The sequence below is a fragment of the Lepeophtheirus salmonis genome, chromosome 6 (genome assembly GCF_016086655.4).
Source record: "Lepeophtheirus salmonis chromosome 6, UVic_Lsal_1.4, whole genome shotgun sequence".
Lineage (NCBI taxonomy): Eukaryota > Metazoa > Arthropoda > Copepoda > Siphonostomatoida > Caligidae > Lepeophtheirus > Lepeophtheirus salmonis.
In genome coordinates this window covers 37,177,467-37,204,509 of record NC_052136.2, presented here as the reverse complement: position 1 = coordinate 37,204,509, position 27,043 = coordinate 37,177,467, and the positions used below count along the sequence as shown (strand labels likewise).

Below are 27,043 nucleotides of genomic sequence, written 5' to 3'. Positions count from 1 at the left end.
TTCATATCTTCAACTTCCAAAGAAACATACATACCCACATCATGAAATTCATTGCAGTTCTTGGTCTTTTGATCGCTGGAGCATCTGCTCTCTCAGTTGAGCTCCCGTGGGATACCTGTGTTGAAGACAGTGCCGCTACCCTTGTCACTGACTTCACTCCCTATCCCGTGAGAATCGTTTCTGGAGAACAATTGAGTACAAAAGTTGTATTGAATGTCCTCAAGGAAATTGATGGAGACCTTGAAGTTGAATTGAAAATGGCCAAGAAAGGAGCTCTTTTCAATATTCCCATTCCTTGCATTGAGGTAATTTCTTCCATTTTAAATTAGATTTTTAATTTCACAATGGATTTATAATTCATAGATTTCTGAGGGATTTTTTCTCGGATCCTGCAAGTACAAGGTTGCTGAACTATTGGAAAAATACGGAGAACTCTTGTGCCCTGACTTTGTTCCCGAAGGACAAGAGTGCTCTCTCCTATCAAGCCCGGTACATTTGGAGGTGAAGGAAGTCTAACCCTTCCTAATATCCCCAATGCCATCGCCAATTTGGCTAAGGGAAAGATCATTGTTTCCGCCAATATCGTAAAGGATGGAAGTGAAAGTGTTGCATGCATCTCTGGAGTTATTGAACTTACCAACAAATAAATTTCCAATTTATTCTTTTTATTTGTTTTGTTAAAAAAATAAAAAAGAGTTTTGTACGACCAAGATCTGTAGTACTTTTAAATTGTATAAATATTTCTTTTGTACAATAAATATTTATTTCAAAACAAGATGAAAAAATTTTTGTCTTTCACATGATAGTATATTAGATGCCATGTTTTCAACTATCAAATATCAACAGCTTCCGTGCATTTTTTGTCAGCTGTTACTTTTCTACTTTTTCCCTCCTTATTTGGGTTTTAAAAGCTTATAAATTACTCGTTAATCAGCTAACACTCAATTATAATATAAGTATAAATAACTAATGTTGTGTCGGTCTTTATTTAGTACTTTAGACTGCAGTTCCGTCGAGTACAGTCCTGTGTATTAGTACTAAAACTTATAAAGTGCGGTTATTGATAACGTCACTCAACTTCATTTGACTTGTTTTTATTAGTCCTTATACTTCACTGGGCAGATTTAGTAAGGACCTCACTCAACACTGTATATAATAATAGAAATAATAATAAATCCACAACTTACAGAAAAGTAATAAACGCAATAGTGTGAAAATTAAAGAACAGATATTTTGAAGGTATTTTTGTATCGAACCGGTAAAATAGTACAATAGTTAATAAAAATTTTGGTTTAAAAAGGAACAGGGACGAGTATCTATAACGACTAAGAATTATGTGCTAAAATTAGCCAAAATTAGTTTACAGATTAATTTTACCTAGTGTGACAAAAAGTGTAATATCCCTTAGTCGATTTGACCCATACACCTTTTATTTACACAATTGCTCAATTATACTGAACTTCAATTTAAAAATTATTTGGACAACTCAACTTGAAGAGCTTAGGTCAAATGTGACAAGTCACGATTTAGCTGCAAAAGACGCAGAAGAACTTCAAAGGAAGCAAAGAATTCTAAAGTTAAAACATTTGTATGCTAAAACATAGCGCACATCAAATAAGGAAGATTATCTTGATCACGAAGCTCAAAACCTATTCTCATCATACATTTTTATACAAGAAGCCCTGAGATTGAAGTTTTAACATATATACCATGCTCTAGTTGTATCAATTTAGTTGTGGCAAATAAGTCTTTATCTGCAAAATACAGCATCTTCAAGCGAAACTTCCCAGGAACAAGGCTTCAATAATGTCTTTAAAAAAGCCATAAAAAGATATCGATAAAGGTGGTATATGTAAATGAGACAGTAATATATTACTTTTTTATCATATTTATTATTTTAGGCTCAGTTTTGTCGAACAAAACAAATGCATATTGAATGTTTCTTGAAATGATGCTGAATTAATATGAATTAAAAAAAAAATCAAAACCTTGAGATGCTCTTTATAATTAAGCTATTCCTTTATGAATTTGTAATGGGAACCTCTTTTGATCATTCGCAAAAAAAAAAAACAAAAACCTTTTTAAAGTAGATGTAATGGAAGTCATTCGACAAAGTAATGCAGGAAAAAATGGTTATTGGAATCCATGGCAAACTGCTATCATTTTGTCGACAACTTCAATCCTTCAGTTGCACAAGGAACTCATTGATGAAGGATTTTCATTCATTTTTTCAGGATGATTTACTCAAGATGCCGTGGAAAATTTATTCAGCCTTATTAGGTACAATATCCTCAACTCCAACATCATTAGGGGCTCAAAACAATCGAAGAATAATTGTTTTAAGTCAATTCATGAAGGAAAAGGGATCTTCCAATTATCAATATGATGATGGCGAATAACTAATCGATTTCTAAGATGATTCAAAAGAAGGAATACATAAATCTGACGAGGTGGATAATGCATCTTTACTTCAAGAACTAAGTCCTGAGCTAGAAGAAGGAACTGTGTTGTCTGAACAACAAACTGATGTTTTATATTATAATGCAGGTTATACTTTAAACCAAATTAAGACATAATAGTCTGTTTGTTCGGATTGTCTTAGTTTTGTTATTTTGGACACTAATGATAGTGATCCGTATTCAAAATTCCTTGATCTAAAAGATATTACCGGCCAATTTTTATGCCGCTGTATCAAGAAAATCTTTTAAAGTACATATATTCATTGCAGTCGAAAAGCGATTTCGCAACTTTATTAGAACTAAAAAATGAATTATTTAAAAAATGTAACAAAAATCCTGCAAGATATACTTGAAAAAGAACTAACAAATATACCAGATTGTCATAATATTAAGACAAAATTATTAGCAAATATTCCCAAGTTCGCCTTAAGATGTTAGCAAAAACTTTCACGAAAGAGACAAACAGAGGAAGAGGAATGAGGAACAATTTTCGGCCTAGCAAAAGCGCAAGTATGAATGAAATTGTGCAACACATTTCTTGATAACTGGCCACATTTAATAATATGTATACTTTATATTTATTTAACAAAATTAAATTCTTTAATAAAGATGATAAAAAAATGTTAACAAGTATTTTATAAAAATAAATATTTCAAATTATGAATTATAAGTGAATAACAACTATATATATGTATATGTATCAGTACGTGCAAATGCAGTAGATGATTTGACCTTATTTCTTTCCTTTATATTTTTGTTGTTGTTGTTGATTTCTTTGTTTGTCCGCTCTTTCCCATGAGTCCTTTATCTCATCGTAGTGTTGGATTTGAATATTACTCAAAAAGGGGGAAATTGACATTACTAAAGCTAAGAATTCTCTTAACTCTTCCAAATATCATACATAATTTGGAAACAATTTGATGGGCAGCATGTTTCCTTAATATGGGGCATATTATCTGTTCCGTGCTCCCTTCTGTCACATTCCTGTCCTTAAAAAGCGTCTAAAATTTTAAAGGCCTTCTTCTAAGCATTATTTTAACTTACTAATGTACGTCAGTTTATCCATCGAATTAGTTTGATCCATGATCCCCTGAAAATGTTTTGAAAACTATGTATTGAAGTTTGAACGTTGTGATTCGATGTGAAGAGGATGAATGATATATTCTAGAAATCTATTACGAGTCCCAGCATGGTCCTATGAATGATGATAATTGTTGTAACCAAGATTAAGAAAATTGGGTTTGCGACAATTTTCCATTTGATGTATCGTACCGACTGCTGGGCAGGATAGGCAGATTTTGACAAAACACGCAATCACTCATAATCTATGACGTCACTATTGCTGGAATTTTCAATTAAATGTATTGTACTGACTGCTGGGTAAGAAAAACAGATACTGAGAAAGCACACAGCCACTAATACACTATGAGATCAATATCAAAAAGCGTGGTGGAAGTCAAACATCAGTCCTACATGCGTTATGACATAACCTTGTATTTCTATTAACCTTGGCTGTAACTTGTAGGATTCAATCCTGATTTGAGATTGAAGAAGGGGAGAGTAAGAAATCCTGGAGAAGTTTAAAAAACAAAGAAAATTGTAATCTAATTGATTTGGCGTTAGTTATGACAATGATACTAATACTTGTATGGGGTCGAGACCTACACGATACTAAGATCTTCAAAAATTGGTCTTGAACCATATCACTAAGATCATTCATATTTATAGATATGAATTTTATCTTTGCTATGAAAAGTTTGAGATTGCACTATAAAACAAACGAAATAGAGGGCTTTCAGTTGACGTCAGTATTATTGACTTTGGTCATTTAAGGGGCTAAAAATGGAGTTTTTTATGAATGAAAACAGTTTACTCATTAATATGAAGGCAAATAGTGAACTATGAGATATCTCTATGGGACTAAGAAATGAAAGGACTCAAACTTGACTGTCTATCAAAAATGTATCCTCTATTTGGTGTTTTTATTATATATCTGACTGTAATACAAAAACATGATATTACATCGATATACAATCTTATTTCCGTATCATTTATAAAAATTAATTATTAGAATGGCAGTAACAAGATATTTTTCTCCAATTATTCTACTATTCTCGTCCATAATCGATCAAAAAAAAAAAAAAAAAAATAATGGTACAGTTTTTTACATTTTATGGGTACTTTTAGTACATATTACTGTGATTCAAATCAAATATCCCTCTTTACCATAAGTATCATGTAGTATTCAATGTAATTGTTAAAGTCTTTTTAACTCTTAAAGTCAATTGATAGAGTTTAATTAAGATTTATATTCAATTTGTTCATTTAATGTAGTCAAAATATTAACTTTGAGCGCCCAAGATGGCGTCTCCTATAATTATGATCCAATTTATGAAGTCCGTAAATACAATTTATTAAAGTTGTGAATTTACTTTTAGCCTACTAATGAATGATGCTAAAACATTTCAATGTATAAAATCATCGTTTATAGGCTGAAAATAGACAATTCAATAACATTAAAAACATTTCTCATAAATTGTAAAAATATGCAGCAAATATCGTTTGGTATTCTAAATTTTGAAGCAGTTTTAAAATCTGGATCCATTTTTTAAGTACTCATAATAATAGACAAATGGACGGTTCGAAAAATGCTTTTAAAGGATTTTTATTCAACACATAGAGATAAAATATTTTTAGCGTAGGTATTTCAAATTCGTTCAATTTGAGTAATAAATAACAATATAGTTTTAGCATTTAATTTCAAATCTTTTATACTTATAGGTTATTTTTCTTGTTCCCAGAAACTTCAATATGGCGGAATTCCTTATTATTTGTTATCAAAATAGCTTATGTTATTATTTAATAAAATGGTTTCATTTGTAGAAACCATTGTTTTAATTTGGTGGTTTTGATTGTCAAAACACTGAATGGATATTTTAATGTAAATATGCTATAATGAGTAAGGAAATGTATGAAAATAGCAAGTTGAGAAGTATTCATTGTCTAATTATCAAGTTTTACCTTTTTTCGCCAAACTGATTTTATTAAAATGATATTCACATAATTTTGTCCTCGATGACTAGAATACACAAAGTTTAATATAAAGCCATCATAGATTTGAATTGATTTTATCTTAAGCAAATGTGATAATACGAGGTCTAGAAAATATAAATATAAAAGTTATTGATATAATTCAATTTAATATTTATGTCAAAAGGTTTACATACTAAGATTGATAAAAAGAGAGCATACACAAGTCATGAGACAAAACACTATCTACTCTCTGGCATTGGGATTGCACAAAGTAATTTAATCTAAGGAGTTCATAGATTTGAATTGATCTTATCTTAAGCAAATGTGATAAGATGAGGTCTAGAAAATATAAAAGCCTCTTTATTGTTGCAAATCCTTGTAGTTTCATATCTTCAACTTCCAAAGAAACATACATACCCACATCATGAAATTCATTGCAGTTCTTGGTCTTTTGATCGCTGGAGCATCTGCTCTCTCAGTTGAGCTCCCGTGGGATACCTGTGTTGAAGACAGTGCCGCTACCCTTGTCACTGACTTCACTCCCTATCCCGTGAGAATCGTTTCTGGAGAACAATTGAGTACAAAAATTGTATTGAATGTCCTCAAGGAAATTGATGGAGACCTTGAAGTTGAATTGAAAATGGCCAAGAAAGGAGCTCTTTTCAATATTCCCATTCCTTGCATTGAGGTAATTTCTTCCATTTTAAATTAGATTTTTAATTTCACAATGGATTTATAATTCATAGATTTCTGAGGGATTTTTCTCCGGATCCTGCAAGTACAAGGTTGCTGAACTATTGGAAAAATACGGAGAACTCTTGTGCCCTGACTTTGTTCCCGAAGGACAAGAGTGCTCTCTCCCTATCAAGCCCGGTACATTTGGAGGTGAAGGAAGTCTAACCCTTCCTAATATCCCCAATGCCATCGCCAATTTGGCTAAGGGAAAGATCATTGTTTCCGCCAATATCGTAAAGGATGGAAGTGAAAGTGTTGCATGCATCTCTGGAGTTATTGAACTTACCAACAAATAAATTTCCAATTTATTCTTTTTTATTTGTTTTGTTAAAAAAATAAAAGAGTTTTGTACGACCAAGATCTGTAGTACTTTTAAATTGTATAAATATTTCTTTTGTACAATAAATATTTATTTCAAAACAAGATGAAAAAATTTTTGTCTTTCACATGATAGTATATTAGATGCCATGTTTTCAACTATCAAATATCAACAGCTTCCGTGCATTTTTTGTCAGCTGTTACTTTTCTACTTTTTCCCTCCTTATTTGGGTTTTAAAAGCTTATAAATTACTCGTTAATCAGCTAACACTCAATTATAATATAAGTATAAATAACTAATGTTGTGTCGGTCTTTATTTAGTACTTTAGACTGCAGTTCCGTCGAGTACAGTCCTGTGTATTAGTACTAAAACTTATAAAGTGCGGTTATTGATAACGTCACTCAACTTCATTTGGACTTGTTTTTTATTAGTCCTTATACTTCACTGGGCAGATTTAGTAAGGACCTCACTCAACACTGTATATAATAATAGAAATAATAATAAATCCACAACTTACAGAAAAGTAATAAGCGCAATAGTGTGAAAATTAAAGAACAGATATTTTGAAGGTATTTTTGTATCGAACCGGTAAAATAGTACAATAGTTAATAAAAATTTTGGTTTAAAAAGGAACAGGGACGAGTATCTATAACGACTAAGAATTATGTGCTAAAATTAGCCAAAATTAGTTTACAGATTAATTTTACCTAGTGTGACAAAAAGTGTAATATCCCTTAGTCGATTTGACCCATACACCTTTTATTTACACAATTGCTCAATTATACTGAACTTCCAATTTAAAAATTATTTGGACAACTCAACTTGAAGAGCTTAGGTCAAATGTGACAAGTCACGATTTAGCTGCAAAAGACGCAGAAGAACTTCAAAGGAAGCAAAGAATTCTAAAGTTAAAACATTTGTATGCTAAAACATAGCGCACATCAAATAAGGAAGATTATCTTGATCACGAAGCTCAAAACCTATTCTCATCATACATTTTTATACAAGAAGCCCTGAGATTGAAGTTTTAACATATATACCATGCTCTAGTTGTATCAATTTAGTTGTGGCAAATAAGTCTTTATCTGCAAAAATACAGCATCTTCAAGCGAAACTTCCCAGGAACAAGGCTTCAATAATGTCAACTAAAAAAAGCCATAAAAAGATATCGATAAAGGTGGTATATGTAAATGAGACAGTAATATATTACTTTTATCATATTTATTATTTTAGGCTCAGTTTTGTCGCAAACCCCATATTGAAGGTTTCTTGAATGATGCTGAATTAATATGTTTTTCCAAGAAAGGAAATAACTCTAGAATTAATTTGTAAAGACCAACAGTTAAAAAAGCACTAAAATTAAGGATAACAAATAAATAGAATGAATGCGATTCTTTTATGCCTTATTTTCAAGCTATGTCCTTTGTTATGAATTTGATGGTTCATTTCACTTTTCAGATTTGTTCGTGGTTCGTTAGGGTATGAATCTCTTCTTGATCGAGGATTTCCTTTACCTTTGCAAAAAAAAAAATCAAAACCTTGAGAAATATAATGAAGCTACGGACTCAGACTTTAAAAAGGTAATGGAAGTCATTCGACAAAGTAATGTAGGAAAAAATGGTTATTGGAATCCATGGCAAACTGCTATCATTTTGTCGACAACTTCAATCCTTCAGTTGCACAAGGAACTCATTGATGAAGGATTTTCATTCATTTTTCAGGATGATTTACTCAAGATGCCGTGGAAAATTTATTCAGCCTTATTAGGTACAATATCCCAACTCCAACATCATTAGGGGCTCAAAACAATCGAAGAATAATTGTTTTAAGTCAATTCATGAAGGAAAAGGGATCTTCCAATTATCAATATGATGATGGCGAATAACTAATCGATTTCTAAGATGATTCAAAAGAAGGAATACATAAATCTGACGAGGTGGATAATGCATCTTTACTTCAAGAACTAAGTCCTGAGCTAGAAGAAGGAACTGTGTTGTCTGAACAACAAAGTGATGTTTTATATTATAATGCAGGTTATACTTTAAACAAAATTAAGACATAATAGTCTGTTTGTTCGGATTGTCTTAGTTTTGTTATTTTGGACACTAATGATAGTAATCCGTATTCAAAATTCCTTGATCTAAAAGATATTACCGGCCAATTTTTATGCCGCTGTATCAAGAAAATCTTTTAAAGTACATATATTCATTGCAGTCGAAAAGCGATTTCGCAACTTTATTAGAACTAAAAAAATGAATTATTTAAAAAATGTAACAAAAATCCTGCAAGATATAATTGAAAAAGAACTAACAAATATACCAGATTGTCATAATATTAAGACAAAAATTATTAGCAAATATTCCCAAGTTCGCCTTAAGATGTTAGCAAAACTTTCACGAAAGAGACAAACAGAGGAAGAGGAATGAGGAACAATTTTCGGCCTAGCAAAAGCGCAAGTATGAATGAAATTGTGCAACACATTTCTTGATAACTGGCCACATTTAATAATATGTATACTTTATATTTATTTAACAAAATTAAATTCTTTAATAAAGATGATAAAAAAATGTTAACAAGTATTTTATAAAAATAAATATTTCAAATTATGAATTATAAGTGAATAACAACTATATATATGTATATGTATCAGTACGTGCAAATGCAGTAGATGATTTGACCTTATTTCTTTCCTTTATATTTTTGTTGTTGTTGTTGATTTGTTGTTTGTCCGCTCTTTCCCATGAGTCCTTTATCTCATCGTAGTGTTGGATTTGAATATTACTCACGTTGGGGGAAATTGACATTACTAAAGCTAAGAATTCTCTTAACTCTTCCAAATATCATACATAATTTGGAAGCAATTTGATGGGCAGCATGTTTCCTTAATATGGGGCATATTATCTGTTCCGTGCTCCCTTCTGTCACATTCCTGTCCTTAAAAAGCGTCTAAAATTTTAAAGGCCTTCTTCTAAGCATTATTTTAACTTACTAATGTACGTCAGTTTATCCATCGAATTAGTTTGATCCATGATCCCCTGAAAATGTTTTGAAACCTATGTATTGAAGTTTGAACGTTGTGATTCGATGTGAAGAGGATGAATGATATATTCTAGAAATCTATTACGAGTCCCAGCATGGTCCTATGAATGATGATAATTGTTGTAACCAAGATTAAGAAAATTGGGTTTGCGACAATTTTCCATTTGATGTATCGTACCGACTGCTGGGCAGGATAGGCAGATTTTGACAAAACACGCAATCACTCATAATCTATGACGTCACTATTGCTGGAATTTTCAATTAAATGTATTGTACTGACTGCTGGGTAAGAAAAACAGATACTGAGAAAGCACACAGCCACTAATACACTATGACATCAATATCAAAAAGCGTGGTGGAAGTCAAATATCAGTCCTACATGCGTTATGACATAACCTTGTATTTCTATTAACCTTGGCTGTAACTTGTAGGATTCAATCCTGATTTGAGATTGAAGAAGGGGAGAGTAAGAAATCCTGGAGAAGGGATTTAGGGGAAGTTTTAAAAAAAAGAAAATTGTAATCTAATTGATTTGGCGTTAGTTATGACAATGATACTAATACTTGTATGGGGTCGAGACCTACACGATACTAAGATCTTCAAAAATTGGTCTTGAACTATATCACTAAGATCATTCATATTTATAGATATGAGTTTTATCTTTGCTATGAAAAGTTTGAGATTGCACTATAAAACAAACGAAATAGAGGGCTTTCAGTTGACGTCAGTATTATTGACTTTGGTCATTTAAGGGGCTAAAAATGGAGTTTTTTTATGAATGAAAACAGTTTACTCATTAATATGAAGGCAAATAGTGAACTATGAGATATCTCTATGGGACTAAGAAATGAAAGGACTCAAACTTGACTGTCTATCAAAAATGTATCCCTCTATTTGGTGTTTTTATTATATATCTGACTGTAATACAAAAAACATGATATTACATCGATATACAATCTTATTTCCGTATCATTTATAAAAATTAATTATTAGAATGGCAGTAACAAGATATTTTTCTCCAATTATTCTACTATTCTCGTCCATAATCGATCAAAAAAAAAAAAAATAATGGTACAGTTTTTTACATTTTATGGGTACTTTTAGTACATATTACTGTGATTCAAATCAAATATCCCTCTTTACCACAAGTATCATGTAGTATTCAATGTAATTGTTAAAGTCTTTTTAACTCTTAAAGTCAATTGATAGAGTTTAATTAAGATTTATATTCAATTTGTTCATTTAATGTAGTCAAAATATTAACTTTGAGCGCCCAAGATGGCGTCTCTTATAATTATGATCCAATTTATGAAGTCCGTAAATACAATTTATTAAAGTTGTGAATTTACTTTTAGCCTACTAATGAATGATGCTAAAACATTTCAATGTATAAAATCATCGTTTATAGGCTGAAAATAGACAATTCAATAACATTAAAAACATTTCTCATAAATTGTAAAAATATGCAGCAAATATCGTTTGGTATTCTAAATTTTGAAGCAGTTTTAAAATCTGGATCCATTTTTTAAGTACTCATAATAATAGACAAATGGACGGTTCGAAAAATGCTTTTAAAGGATTTTTATTCAACACATAGAGATAAAATATTTTTAGCGTAGGTATTTCAAATTCGTTCAATTTGAGTAATAAATAACAATATAGTTTTAGCATTTAATTTCAAATCTTTTATACTTATAGGTTATTTTTTCTTGTTCCCAGAAACTTCAATATGGCGGAATTCCTTATTATTTGTTATCAAAATAGCTTATGTTATTATTTAATAAAATGGTTTCATTTGTAGAAACCATTGTTTTAATTTGGTGGTTTTGATTGTCAAAACACTGAATGGATATTTTAATGTAAATATGCCATAATGAGTAAGGAAATGTATGAAAATAGCAAGTTGAGAAGTATTCATTGTCTAATTATCAAGTTTTACCTTTTTCGCCAAACTGATTTTATTAAAATGATATTCACATAATTTTGTCCTCGATGACTCAACTCATTTATATATTGTATTTCTGAAATATTTTTGGCAAAAAGAGGAAGGAGAAATTGTGTTTCTTTTGCATAGAGGAAAGGAAGACTTAAAAAAATGGTTCACTGTAAAATGATTGTGGTAAAACGTTGGGGTAATATCATTGCGTGTTAATATCATTGTGTACATTATCATTGTGAGACAAAAACGTTGTGAGTAATGTCATTGCGAAGTAATATGATGGTGAGTAAGTTCATTGAAAGAAAATTGTATATGTGCAATTTTGTTACAATTAATATTTTATTCGGTAGATAAAACTATTAAATGATGAAGAAACATGCCAGGATGGAACCCTTCTAATCCATGATACACCCTGTCCCACAGGCTGTGTAGCTGAATTGCTGGATCCTTTATCCGCCACCGCTTCCCTTCTAATTTCCAAAATAAAGCCCGGCCCACAGGTTGTACAGGTGAAGTGCTTTCTTAGTGACAAATTCTTAAGGTAGTATTCACCTTTTTTAACGAGGAATTATTCATTAAGAAGTCTTATAAATTCGAAAGAGGCATACATTTAAAATACTACATTCCAATGTTTATCAAAGATGGGTAAAATAATATTTTTAATTATTCATCAAATGTAGAATAATTGAAGGATTATATATTGTGGATTTAATTTTGTTGAAAAAAAAGTCCCATTATATTTTATCAATTATTTAGGGTACTTGTCATTGTCAGTATTCCACGTGATTATCAAACAATATTGTGTGATTTATTTTTGTTGAACAAAAAAGTCCCAGTTTTATATTTTATTTGTTCATTTTTTTATTTATAATTATTTACGGTAGACGAAAATACATTTGTCATTGATACAGTTACTAAATTATTCGACAAATATAATTCTATCTAAGTCTTTCTCCGATCCCTTTTTTTATTGAGAATAATCCATAATTTTATACATTTAACATTAATAATTGGGAGAATCTACAGTTTGTTTTTGTCCTTAAGAATTTATATATTTAAAGCTTTTAGGTTTGATATTTAAAGAAAAAAAAACTATTTCAAAATGTCATAACATTGGACAACACGGAGAATGCACATCCTTTTTAAAAAATCCAAGAGGACCCATAATCGAAGTGTTTGAATGCCAATATGTTTTGTAAATTCATCCCTCCAAATAAATGAACTACTTGCTCAAATGATTTTTGTTACTGAAATAAGATTACTTGCTCGTCGCTGAAATAAATGTTGCTTAAATGAATGCACGCATATATGTGTCTCTAATTATTATGACCACGGGCCTATCTATATTTTTTTTAATGTAATAATATTTACATTAGTTTTCTAAATTCAAAGTATTCAAATATAAGACTCTGAGCTCACTCCTGTTCTTAAAAATTGTTATCATTTATCAATGCTTTTTATGAAGGACTACCAAAGAGGTTACGTAGTTTTCCATTATTTTTATTAAAATTCTTAAGTATGAAGATATAAAACGGATGTGGCATGGACAAACCTTGTGTCAGGATATATCATAGTATATTAGAAGGGTTCCTCGGTGTTTACAAACTTAGTGGCGCTTGAATATAAACTGCCTTGGGGCTGAAGCGGCGGGGGATAAATTCAACTTGCCTCGGGCCCAGTATTTCAGCTGAACAACCTGTGGGACAGGGTGTATTATAGATTAGATTACAAGGGTTTTATCCTGGCATGTTTCTTCATCATTCAATAGTTTTATCTTCTGAATATAAAATAAATTGCAATGAAATTACTCACAATCATATTGCTTCACGATGATATTGATGATGATTTGTCCCACAATGATAATGTACACAATGATATTACCACGCAACAATATAGCCCCAATGTTTTTGTCCGTAACATTTTCACCACAATTATTTTACAGGACACCGGTACCACTGAAGGCCTCATAGTAGTTATTAATTAATTTGTTTTTATTGAATAGATTAGATTTGCTAAGGTCATAACAATCGTTTTTAAAGGAAAAATCCATGGATGCCAATTGAGCATTTATCAAGCACCTAATACTTATTGTTACTAAGAATTCCTTTTAGAATCAGATATAAAAATAGAAATAAGTTATAATTTGCAAAAATAACAAGATTATTGATAATATTTTGTATGTAAAATATCATGCAGGTATGTAATTAAAGTAAATATCCATGAATTCATTTAAGATGAACTGGCATAAATCAACTCATTTTTAGAACACTCACGGGAATAATCAAAAGACAACAAGTTATGTTGCGACACCGTATGAACTGATATATTTATAAATCTCAAGGTTTCTTCTGATTCAGGTTTTGTAAATAAAGTTATGTCTTGCAAAATATTGCTTAATGGAATGTGAGTCTTCTAAAATGTTTCCTTCTCAATCTCTTAAAAATTGCATATTCATTTTGTGTATTTTGTGTACCTACAGACGACTCGAATTAGAAGTGTACTTTTAGAAATCATTGTCCAAAAAAACTTAAGAGAGGATATATGGGGAATAAATTATGCTGCAATACGAAATTTATATTCATTTATGTTTGTTTGAGAGAGAGGACATCTTGAATACTGTAATATATTTTTCATGTTTGCGAAAGGTTTACATACCAAAATTTAACAAAAGAGAGAGAATACACAAGTCATGGGATAAAAAACAATCTATTCTTTGCTTTTAGAATACACAAAGTTTAATATAAAGCCATCATAGATTTGAATTGATTTTATCTTAAGCAAATGTGATAATATGAGGTCTAGAAAATATAAATATAAAAGTTATTGATATAATTCAATTTAATATTTATGTTTTTGAAAGGTTTACATACTAAGATTGATAAAAGAGAGAGCATACACAAGTCATGAGACAAAACACTATCTACTCTCTGGCATTGGGATTGCACAAAGTAATTTAATCTAAGGAGTTCATAGATTTGAATTGATCTTATCTTAAGCAAATGTGATAAGATGAGGTCTAGAAAATATAAAAGCCTCTTTATTGTTGCAAATCCTTGTAGTTTCATATCTTCAACTTCCAAAGAAACATACATACCCACATCATGAAATTCATTGCAGTTCTTGGTCTTTTGATCGCTGGAGCATCTGCTCTCTCAGTTGAGATCCCGTGGGATACCTGTGTTGAAGACAGTGCCGCTACCCTTGTCACTGACTTCACTCCCTATCCCGTGAGAATCGTTTCTGGAGAACAATTGAGTACAAAACTTGTATTGAATGTCCTCAAGGAAATTGATGGAGACCTTGAAGTTGAATTGAAAATGGCCAAGAAAGGAGCTCTTTTCAATATTCCCATTCCTTGCATTGAGGTAATTTCTTCCATTTTAAATTAGATTTTTAATTTCACAATGGATTTATAATTCATAGATTTCTGAGGGATTTTTTTCTCGGATCCTGCAAGTACAAGGTTGCTGAACTATTGGAAAAATACGGAGAACTCTTGTGCCCTGACTTTGTTCCCGAAGGACAAGAGTGCTCTCTCCCTATCAAGCCCGGTACATTTGGAGGTGAAGGAAGTCTAACCCTTCCTAATATCCCCAATGCCATCGCCAATTTGGCTAAGGGAAAGATCATTGTTTCCGCCAATATCGTAAAGGATGGAAGTGAAAGTGTTGCATGCATCTCTGGAGTTATTGAACTTACCAACAAATAAATTTCCAATTTATTCTTTTTATTTGTTTTGTGAAAAAAATAAAAGAGTTTTGTACGACCAAGATCTGTAGTACTTTTAAATTGTATAAATATTTCTTTTGTACAATAAATATTTATTTCAAAACAAGATGAAAAAATTTTTGTCTTTCACATGATAGTATATTAGATGCCATGTTTTCAACTATCAAATATCAACAGCTTCCGTGCATTTTTGTCAGCTGTTACTTTTCTACTTTTTCCCTCCTTATTTGGTTTTAAAAGCTTATAAATTTCGTTAAAAACTCAATTATAATATAAGTATAAATTAATGTTGTGTCGGTCTTTATTTAGTACTTTAACTGCAGTTCCGTCAGTCCTAACTAAAACTTATAAAGTGCGGTTATTGATAACATCACTCAACTTTATTTGGACTTGTTAGTCCTTATACTTCACTGGGCAGATTTAGTAAGGACCTCACTCAACACTATATATAATAATAGAAATAATAATAAATCCACAACTTACAGAAAAGTAATAAGCGCAATAGTGTGAAAATTAAAGAACAGATATTTTGAAGGTATTTTTGTATCGAACCGGTAAAATAGTACAATAGTTAATAAAAATTTTGGTTTAAAAAGGAACAGGGACGAGTATCTATAACGACTAAGAATTATGTGCTAAAATTAGCCAAAATTAGTTTACAGATTAATTTTACCTAGTGTGACAAAAAGTGTAATATCCCTTAGTCGATTTGACCCATACACCTTTTATTTACACAATTGCTCAATTATACTGAACTTCCAATTTAAAAATTATTTGGACAACTCAACTTGAAGAGCTTAGGTCAAATGTGACAAGTCACGATTTAGCTGCAAAAGACGCAGAAGAACTTCAAAGGAAGCAAAGAATTCTAAAGTTAAAACATTTGTATGCTAAAACATAGCGCACATCAAATAAGGAAGATTATCTTGATCACGAAGCTCAAAACCTATTCTCATCATACATTTTTATACAAGAAGCCCTGAGATTGAAGTTTTAACATATATACCATGCTCTAGTTGTATCAATTTAGTTGTGGCAAATAAGTCTTTATCTGCAAAAATACAGCATCTTCAAGCGAAACTTCCCAGGAACAAGGCTTCAATAATGTCAACTAAAAAAAAGGGGGGGAAATTGACATTACTAAAGCTAATAATTCTCTTAACTCTTCCAAATATCATACATAATTTGGAAACAATTTGATGGGCAGCATGTTTCCTTAATATGGGGCATATTATCTGTTCTGTGCTCCCTTCTGTCACATTCCTGTCCTTAAAAAGCGTCTAAAATTTTAAAGGCCTTCTTCTAAGCATTATTTTAACTTACTAATGTACGTCAGTTTATCCATCGAATTAGTTTAGTCAAACTTTAATTATAATTCAAGCACGAGAAGAGTTCACCATGGTTCTAAATTTAGCGCTAATTGTAATATTTATTACTCTTCTATATAAAAATTGGACACGACTAACCTTTTTATCCATTCTCTTCCTCGATGGTCAAAAAGGAAAGGAAAAATTTCAAAAAAACCTATGGTAGCTAGTCTTCTTTATTTCTCTTGTTACTAAATGTTTACTATTATTTAAAGAATAGTTCTTAATAATTATATATACTGAATTGATAATCTCATCAATGACAGAGTTTGAAATCATACAAATTCTAAGGGAAGGGATTGAATAGATATATACTAATATAAAAATCAAAATCTAATGTAATACCTTTTTTGAGTTCATAGTACATTGAGTCAGCTACATTAAATCAAACAAGAATCAACTGATGAAAATTAATGAAAACAGTTGAACGAAAAATACAATACATCTAAGTAAGTTAAATAAGCAAGTAATGCAAGATTGGTGACTTTATTGGCAGAAATATATGTTAACGTCATTTTCAAGAAAGTTTTCTACATGAGGAATTTGGGTACGATTTGGACGTGTCCATAAGATTTAAGACGAGACAACATCCTTTTTGGATCGTTACGAGTATATATTTATATGACAATGTTATCATTTCATTTTGATCTTTTATAATTATTACGTGCATCTAATATGAGCATTTGATCTTTACAATGTGCCACAGTATATGTCATTATTTATCAATAAGGTAATTTTCATAAAAAATCAAAAATTACATCATTTATATGTATATCGAATATGTAATGAAAATCAAGCCTTTGCATTATACCTAATTAAAAATAGAACTATTACATAGAGTCAATTCTTCATGTTTCATCTATTTTGTGGTTGCAGCATGCACAATTTTGTTCATCTCAACTTGTACACGACATGCATATCTTATCTATTTTACATACCTAATTTGGGCGCTTTCAAGGTTTACCAATCTGTGATTCCTTAGTCCTACATATTATATGAAATTTTAAAACTTTATTTGCAATGAATTGAATTTTTTTAATGAGTCATCTTTGGGCGGAAAAAGAAGTTTTATGTTTTTATTTCCTCCCCCCTCCCTATTTTTTAGAAGAAATGGTAATTACAAAAGACAATATATTGAAGTAATTAATGAATCAATAGAAATATGTATATAAGAAGAAACAAGAAAATGTCATAGAGGATATGTTTGTGACTTTGCATTTGCTTGCTTAAGAACCAAGGCATCAGTATACTTTAATACAATATTTTGTAAGTTGTACATAAGTAGGAAGACAATATAATAATCGATCATACTTCATATAACATATATCGTAGAATGAATATCACAATTAGTTGCACTAATTTTCAAATGTTGGCTTTGTATCTAGGAAAAATGACTCTGGACATCCTAAGTCTATCTTGGACTTATCATCATTTCTGTAGGAATATCCTAGTCGTGAGAATTCTCAAAACGATTTTCTTATGGCTTTTTACTACATCATCAATTTCACTTTTTGTTAATTATAATAATACTCCATATTTCAAATGCAAATGTCTGTGTATGTGGGGAGGGGTGAGGGATGTTTGTCCGAAAACTATACCCGAAACAAATATTGGATTTTGCTGAAATTTTTCATCTAAGTTTTTAAGGCTAAAGAAAGGGATCTGATAATATTTTATTAGCCTTCAATGCCATGGTGTCCTTTAAATAGTATTTTTCTAAAAATAACAATTTTTTGACAAATAAATGACTTTTTTGTATAAAGCTAAAATTAAAGACCTTAAAATTTGAAGGAGGATTCTCTCTGCAAAAAAATATGTATTCTAGCACACTTTTTTTTTTTTGTAAGAAGATTATCAGACTTAGAGATTTAAAAAAAGAAGAGAAAATAAAACAAATGGTTTTTGACAACATTATGAAAGATGAGAAAACGATAGTTCAACTTGAATATTTTGTCTTCTCTAAACCTTATAATCTCATTAAAAAAACGGAAGAGTTCATAATTAATTTTAATTTCTTCATCTCCCTCGCAAAAGCGGCAAACTAAGTCTATCTCTTTATAAATAAAAAAAAATATGCAGATACATACCACACTAATATGGATCGAGAATAATTCTTAAAACTTTATGTTCCTTATACATTGCTTTATATTAAGCAGAAGAATTATTAATTAATTTTAACTTCTTAACGTCCTGGGAAACGTCAGAGAACCCTTCTCTACTTACAATGAACGGTAAATTAGACATTTGTTTCTGTGAAGAATTGCAATTTGTCAGAAGCTATCATTGTTTTGCTAATAATTTGAATATCCAATAAATCCATCCTTACTATGGATTAAAAAAATAATCAAGTTATATGAACGTAACTGAAAAAAATGCATTCTCAAGTCCTCTGTTGATGAGGATGTTACATAATATCACAACAACAACAAATGTATTTTAGTAGGTAGAAAACTATTGAATTTACATACATAATAAATTATAAAACTTTTCAAACCAAAAGAACCTTCAGAATTTGTATACAAAATTAAATTAAATCCTGTTCTTTTCATACACCCAGCAGGTGTTATATTTAATTATGTATATCTTAAACTAAAATGGGACACATTACCTCCACCTAAAACCAAATTGAGCTATGTATCTCAATTTGTTCGATTATGCATTTTTGTTATGTTTTATGTTTGCTTGACCCCTCAAAATATAATGATCATTTACTGTGATCATATATAATCTTTGTAATAAGTTTAATCGAAATTGATCTCTAACTTTGCCGGAATCCTAGTGACTAACAATCAAACAAACATAGGCAAACACAAACATCTTTGAGGGAGCTGATAAGTGTGACAAGAGGGCACTGGATCAGTTTAAGTTGACCCGTAGTTACTTTTTTTTGTCTCTTGCAACCCTTCCGAAATAACACCCAAAATCAGAATTGCAATTGTTAAAAAAAAACACGTATTGTATATTGATTGCCGAAATAACATATAGTTCTGATAAATTAAGAAACATCCTCTTCAATAATTATGATGTAATATGATTTTGTGTATTCAACATCAGAATAATATCAATACTGTTACCTTGGAATCAATATTACAAGTGGCCACTTTTATAGACAATATACTATTTTATAGACTTCAATTAATTTTAGGATTTGTTGATTTACTTTTTATCAGTTTAGCGTCTTCAAAAATGGATGAGAGGTATGTGGGCGCAGTTGACTGACTCTTAAAAATAAAACAAGAGGCGTTTGACTCATCGATCATCATTTAATTATGAAAATGAAGCTTTTGCGTCTGTATATTGATGTCACAAAATATAGATGTGACAAATGGATACAAAATCAAGCTAGAATTATTTTCTCAAAATGTGGATTATATTTGTATTCTCAACAAATTATTCTGATTAATCCTTTAGAAGTTCTGCAAGTTGCATTTAAAGTTTCAAATATTCAAACCCACATATAAAGAATGAGAAAATGATACATTTTATTTAATAGGCCATATCCCTACCCAATTAAGTATCATATTCATAATTCAGAAAAAGGCTTTAAACTATAACTAATATTTTGTGCTTTAACTTATTCCATATATTTAAATACAAAGCCTGTAGTTAACAAAAATATGTCTATGAAATATTAAGCCGTGTGTATGCTGTATGTATAATATACTAGTGATTATCAAGTGAAAATCCACAGTGCATCATTTAGGGATCCATGAGGTCACCAAGAAATGGTTTTTCTATTTAAAAAATGTTTTCAAAAATCCTAAACCCAAATATTCAGGCAAAATCAGCTGTTTCCAAGGGATCTACAGTGATAAAAAAAGTTGGGAATCACTTATGGACATACATGTATCAGGGCGTCCGTAGGAGGTGGGCTAGATTTTTGCTTTTACTATGTTTTTTTTTGTCATTCAGGCAAATTATGCAGCAGAACAAAACATTTAAAATTATCATTTTTTTTTCAAAAATTTAATTTTTAGCTATGGATTTTTTATTTTAATTTATAGATTTTGTTTGAAAAAATTCCAAAAACCAAGCCTCCTCCCCCTAAAATATAATCCTGTGGAAGCCCCTAGGTATGGTATCAAAAGTAAATTTGCCATTTCTAGGTATCTTTTCAATATTGTTTTTTTGTTAACACAACACATTTAGTATCATAATGACTTTAATGTAACTTTTTCATGAAGGATCCTATTTAATTAGTAAGGTTCTGAAGGTCTGCAACATAGGTTCTTTAACGTGCTAAAAGTATTTACTACAATTACTAGGTAAAACTCATTAATAATCTAAATATGTTTCGTTCTAGAAAAAATATATAAGATTCGTAAAAAGATACGTAAACAGACAAAATAGGATGGTTTTCGTCAGGAAATGCATTGAGTCATCATTTGTCAGGATGATAATATGTATGTAGACTCAAGGTCTTTACCATTAAATAAATTTATAGGATCAGTAATAAAATATTCTAATAACTCTCAAAATGAAAACATATTTCCCATGCTTACCAACCAACCAAATTATCCTACGAGTATAACCCTAGAGTAAACCTAGCATAAAAACATTCACTAAGTCATATCAGTTAATTCCTTTATTAACTAAAGCCACTTCATAATGGAATAACCAATTGTTTTTCTGTAATTTAACATTGCTTCTTGTTTAGATAAGGGTGACTCAAAAGTAGAAACCAAATCGGAAACACTCATGTTAGCTTGAGTCGATTCATTGTCTACTTCAAATATTTCCCCGCCGCAAGAAGTAACTATCGAGATACCACAGATGACGTTGCTTTATAACTTTTCCTAATGGCATATGCAACTTTTTCTTTCCTTTCCAGAATGTACCTTTTAAATTCAATGGAAGGGATTCATTCATGAAGGTTGCATTGTTCGTTAAGAGTTATATTCGTGGTAGTTGAGAAATCCATGCTCTGGTGCAGTTTTCCCCTAAGTGGGAGTTTAAAAAGTTTTTTCCAGAAGATAGTGCTCCACAAGAACATAACTGGATACGCTCCTTTTGCCACCACAGCTAATCATATTACGTTTGATTTGAAAAATGCACTTATCAAACTTTCATCTTACCAAACACGAAAAACAAATTTTGTTTCTAAAACACTTGACGAATTTTGGATTTCTGTGATGAATGAGTACCCATTGTTGGCTAACGCAGCTTTAGTTTTACTTATACCATTTACTTCGACTTATTTATGTGAGAAAACATTTTCCATATGAACTTGTATAAAAAAAAGAGAATTGATAGTATAGAAATGATTCCAAGTAGTACATATATCACTAATTTTTTTATTTACAATATCTGATTATTTCGTCGTTGTATTTCATATATATATATATATATATGTATATATTTCAATATTTTTGATAAATATTGTCAAATAGCTTATATTACTTGACTCTGTCTTGAAATTTATAGGGTTAATGTAGCATTTAAGTCATCTATTTGTATAAAATGAACTCTAAATTTTATATCCATATCTCAATGAGAGGTGTAGAGTTTCATATTGTCTAGCCACATATTTCAAGCGTAGAACTCAAAAAAATTTGCGATCCACTACTCTGGTGTTCAAAAAATGTACCGCATAGTCAACTTCTTGGTAAATTATTAATCAAGTGGTCTTCGTTTTGTCACTTACTTTATAGCTTTGAGGCAAGGATCTTTAAAAATTAAAAATTTCAAGGGTACTACCTTCAAAAAATTGAAACTATAAATGATATATTATACCCTTTGATTTCCTAAAAGGAGGTTATGTGGTCCCAATTTTTGGCGAGGGGTTTAATATTTATAAATTTGTAAAATTTAAGAATGAAAAATTAACAAATTTTGAATCCTTTTTTTTAAGCACTCTTTTACAAGGTTTTTATAATTTTTATGAGAGAAGATATACGATAAAAAAATGTATAAATAATTTCGGAAGAAAAAACTTCCTCAATGGGAGCACAAACCCCGAAATTCATATCATCTGTGTTTCTTTGGAAGGTATAAAATGGAACTAATGTTGTGAGATGATGCCATCAATTCTATGGATTTCTTCAATAAGTGATTCTCTCTTTGCATTCTAACGCTAGCCAAGGATCATATGGAGTGTCTCTGTGTCCGATTACAATAACTCATCATCGAATAAATCCATAAATATCCAAAATGTTGTTTTTTTAATGCATAAAAAGTCGACTCCAGACAGTATGTGAAATGATCTTATGTCAGTGCAAAAGAGCATGATTAATCATTTAAGCTTAGGTGTATTAAGTATAGATTTGTTAATCCTAAGCATTTTTTTGCGTACAAGTTTTTTGTTGTGGGCAACTTGAACAGTATTTTTTATTTTATTTTCTAAAGCTGTTATCGATATTCTTTTATTCTTGAGGAGAGAACATCTAAGTATAAAGTGTAATCACGAGGGTGTGCTCCTGAATAATGGAGCGGCACGCTGAGTATGTGTTGTGAAATTGTTGGATTTAGAGTAGAATTGAGGATGAACATTGGAACAATTCCTGTCTATATGTCTTTCCTAAATACGGAGTCGTATTTTTATTTATTTTCTTCCTCTTCGGCTGCTTCCAGCTGATTTAATAGAGCTTTATGACAGTTAAGCTACTTTCAAAACATTATTCAAATTGTCAAGGTTACCAAGTTTACGGTTTATAATCTTAATTATGCCATTTAGGTTCAACTGTGTTATAATGACAAAACCTTTCATTTCATGACCAATCAGAAAATTGCACTTGAAAAACTTAGATGAGTTCAAACTTTTTAAAGACCATAAATACTTAATAACATTTTCCTAGTCTTTAATTAATTATTATTATTATTTAAAATACTTAGTTATTAGACTTCTTTAAATATAATTTTGATTAATTACTTACTCTAAGTATGTACATTTTTTTTTTTTTTCTTAAAAAACACCACAATAAATAAGAAGATCTTCAAAAGGGCATTACTCCTGGAGTTCAAGGATAGATATAATAAGTAAGAATAATAAGAAAAACATATTCTCATCTTTCTATTCATATCCATTTATTTTTAAATTATACAGTGACAAATTCCTTATCTATTTGTATAGAGCAGTTATCCTCTGGTAATTATTCAGCTCCTAAAATTTACTTAGAAATATGAAAATCATTGCAAGATCATGAGTGATTTTGTTGTTAGAGTCTACGAATTTAATTTTTAAGTATTCAGCTAAGTTCTCATGTTAACTCAACAAATAAAATGACAAAAAAAATTATAATATATCTGGTACAGAACCACGTACAGTCTGTAATTTATTTATGCAAAACTATATGTCCTAATTTGACTATTGGTGAGCTTAGGAACCGACTGAGAAAACAATCTGGTTTTTCGTTGGATCATAAAGAGGACTAGCTAGCTTTTGAAATGATTGCAAGAGTAAAAGATTGAGCTGGCAAGGAAGAGGTCCCAATAAAGTCCTTACCAATAAAACCAAGTTATACCTCCCCCCAAGAATGACGTTACACGGTTAGATGATATACCCGAAGGTAACTCACCAACTGCACCACAAGCTCTTGTGTAAATCTACGCAAAAAACGGCACCTTTAAGATGTAGATTATTCCAGGATTGCATTTTACAAGGTGGGCTCTTCTTAGGGCGTACACAAACAAAATGAAGATTTATACCACAAGATATCGCCACTTTATCATTGAATTTTAGCACTTAATCATTTACAGCTTTTTTGGTGATAGTTGGATCAACAACAGTCACTCTGTTTGAACGAAACAGATGTTCAGAAGTAGGACAATTTTCCTACAGTGGTTTAGAAGCAAACAACAAATATCTACGATTCATTTACGCAAACTTATCTCGTAAAATTAACCAAGAAGACTCCAATCAGAATCTACCGTCTATGACTTCATTGGAGACAAAAAAAAGTATAAATATAACCAAAAATAATTAAATTTTGATTTGCTCACATGAGCAAGAGTGGATAGAATGGAGATGTTTCTGCAAAGTTGAAAAGTCTGTAAGAATTCATAGTTACATATAATCAAACCTAAATGTACGCACTCTTGTGCTCTACCAACTATTTGTACCATTTTAAGCATACAAAATCCCCATGTCTTTGAGACACACTTCTGTAAAAAAAAACCATAAATGCAATTTAGTTATCTTTTTTTTGTTGTTGTTGTATAAGAAATTGACTAATTTTTTTTTTTTTTTTTTTGTTAAAATAATTCATTTATATTCTATAATACAAATAGCGTAAATAATGAATACACATAAAGATAAAAGCAGATCATATAAATAAAAAGCCATAGGACAATTACGTTTTAAAAAAAATATAAAGGAACATTATAGTTCATATTTAATGTCCTGAAGTAAAATAACCTGATATATTATTAAAAGAAAAAAATTCTAAACATCAGCCAAGGTTAATAAAAAACGAAGATGTCTTCTTATCATTGACTTGATGAGATTAAAATATTGCACGGACCTCGAAGGAACAAATTTGATGATATTTCCGGCCCATGCCTACGATGAAGATGATGACAGAGGGATTTTGATAGAAAGTGCTGAATATCGAGTAGCTGCGCTTATCATTATAGCTCTTAATTCTTCCACATGTAATGGAGAGTCAAGTCTTAATTTTTTAGCAAACCAATGATTTTATATTAATAAAGCAAAATCCACTGCTCTGTGACCAGGAGAAGTATTTTTATTGATCTTATAAGCTCCAAATACTATATTTGTCTTTATTAAGTTAGAAGAAATATCTTCTGTCAAACAAACGTTGAATTGGATAAAACATTTGACTACTCACAAAACTGAGCAACCAGCAAAAGCGTGCATGGTAGAGTTGAATATAAAACTGCAGTCTTTGCACGGATAATAAAATTTGATATTGTCAGTGGAAATTTAAAATTGTGCCGTAAATTTGGTTCCGTCTGAAATTCAGGAAATGGATCGGTGAATTCTTCTTTCCCATGAAGGAAGAAGATCGAGTAGTACCATATACAGGGAGCGGAGATCAGATTGTCGCCTACTTTAAACCTTGATAACTTGAAGACGACATTATCAAATAAAAAACCGGTTAACAAATAGGAAAGCTATTCTTGTCAGCTGACGATAGGAGTGAATTTACGGACTGTTCAGCGTATCCGTCAGAAAATAGAGGACACCTGGGATGTTGATGCCACCATAAAGAGGGTACCCAAGGAGGAGGGCGCCGACAGGAAGGTCAGGGACATCGACTTTGTCGACAAGGTGAAGAAGATGGTTGAGGATGACCCTACCAGGTCCAAGAAGGCCATGGCGAGGGATCTGGGCTTCCCTAGGTGTGGCAACAGGACTCAGCACCCTGCCATGTGTCCAAAATCTCCATGCAGTGGTTAACCGAGAACTGTTATGACGTCGTAACCAAGGATTTGTGGCCTCCTAACTCTCCCCACCTTAATCCTTTGGACTATTTTGTCTGGGGCTATGTCGAGAGACATACCAACAGACATCCCCATAGCACCAAGGCCAGCCTGATGGACTCCATCAAGGAGGTATTCGGTAACATGGACAATGAAATGGTCAGAAGAGCCTGCGGCCGGTTCAGAGGCCGTATTGAGGTCGTTATTGATGCCAACGGTTGATTATATTAAATGAATGGCTACTTTATACCTATATGCTCATCATAGTTTTGATTTTCAATAAAAAAGTAAAAAAATGTATATTTTGTGTTGTTTTTTGTAGAAAAATATTTTGGCGACAATTTGATCCCTGCTCGCTGTATTTATCTGACGCAGACTTCACTTCCACAGATAAATTTTTGCAAAAGCTCACTTTTAAAAACCATGCTTTCGAAGGAGTAAAATATTTAAGAGACCTCTTCCCAATATATAGATTCCTGGCTTAAGTCATGATAACTGTTATGATGGAGAGCAGTCTTCTCTAATAAAAACGGATTCCCAAACTTATTAATAGAAGGCATTTTACTCCTTTTTTTCGTGAATTATATCAATTGTTGAATCTGAATGATAAGTAGGCCTTCCTTTCCATAAAATTCTCTGAATAGACGCTAACAGTGGCGAAAAAACTTCCAAATACCGATTAGTTCTAGATGTTCCCATTTGGATCCATTTATGATATTTAGAGGACGTGAAGTTCACCTTCAGTCTCTTAACGGGTATACACCTAATTCCTCCATAACCTTTTTGTAACATTCTGGAATTATACTAAATAAAAGGCAGATCCCACCTCCTAATTTAAACTTTGGACGCTTTAAAGCTGAAATATATTTTTATGGAAGAGGCCCTTAAACCTTCGATCTTCTTGCATCATTGCAGATTCTGCTATAGAAGGAATTCAGGTAGCTCTGTATAATACAAGAGGAACAATTCTCAAATTAAATAAATAAATGGGTTCTTGTAGAGATAAATGACGCCATTTTTTTATCTCTTTGTTGACCATCA

The 27,043-nt window shown here is 31.0% G+C and overlaps 2 protein-coding genes and 1 long non-coding RNA gene across 3 annotated transcripts; all 3 read left to right on the top strand.

Annotated features, from left to right (window-relative positions):
- Positions 1 to 775, top strand: LOC121120679 (uncharacterized). Its single transcript, XM_040715545.2, has 2 exons — positions 1 to 305; positions 364 to 775. Exons 1-2 carry the CDS (start codon positions 42 to 44, stop codon positions 514 to 516), a joined length of 417 nt encoding a protein of 138 aa, XP_040571479.1. The 5' UTR covers positions 1 to 41; the 3' UTR covers positions 517 to 775.
- Positions 776 to 5,861: 5,086 nt separating this feature from the next.
- On the top strand, positions 5,862 to 6,650 carry LOC121120620 (uncharacterized). The gene is made up of 2 exons (XM_040715499.2): positions 5,862 to 6,180; positions 6,239 to 6,650. The coding sequence occupies exons 1-2, from the start codon at positions 5,917 to 5,919 to the stop codon at positions 6,521 to 6,523; spliced, it is 549 nt and encodes a 182-aa protein (XP_040571433.1). The 5' UTR covers positions 5,862 to 5,916; the 3' UTR covers positions 6,524 to 6,650.
- Positions 6,651 to 14,580: 7,930 nt separating this feature from the next.
- Positions 14,581 to 15,295, top strand: LOC121120497 (uncharacterized). Its single transcript, XR_011780714.1, has 2 exons — positions 14,581 to 14,890; positions 14,949 to 15,295. It is a non-coding gene; the product is annotated as an uncharacterized lncRNA (long non-coding RNA).
- Positions 15,296 to 27,043: the final 11,748 nt, after the last annotated feature.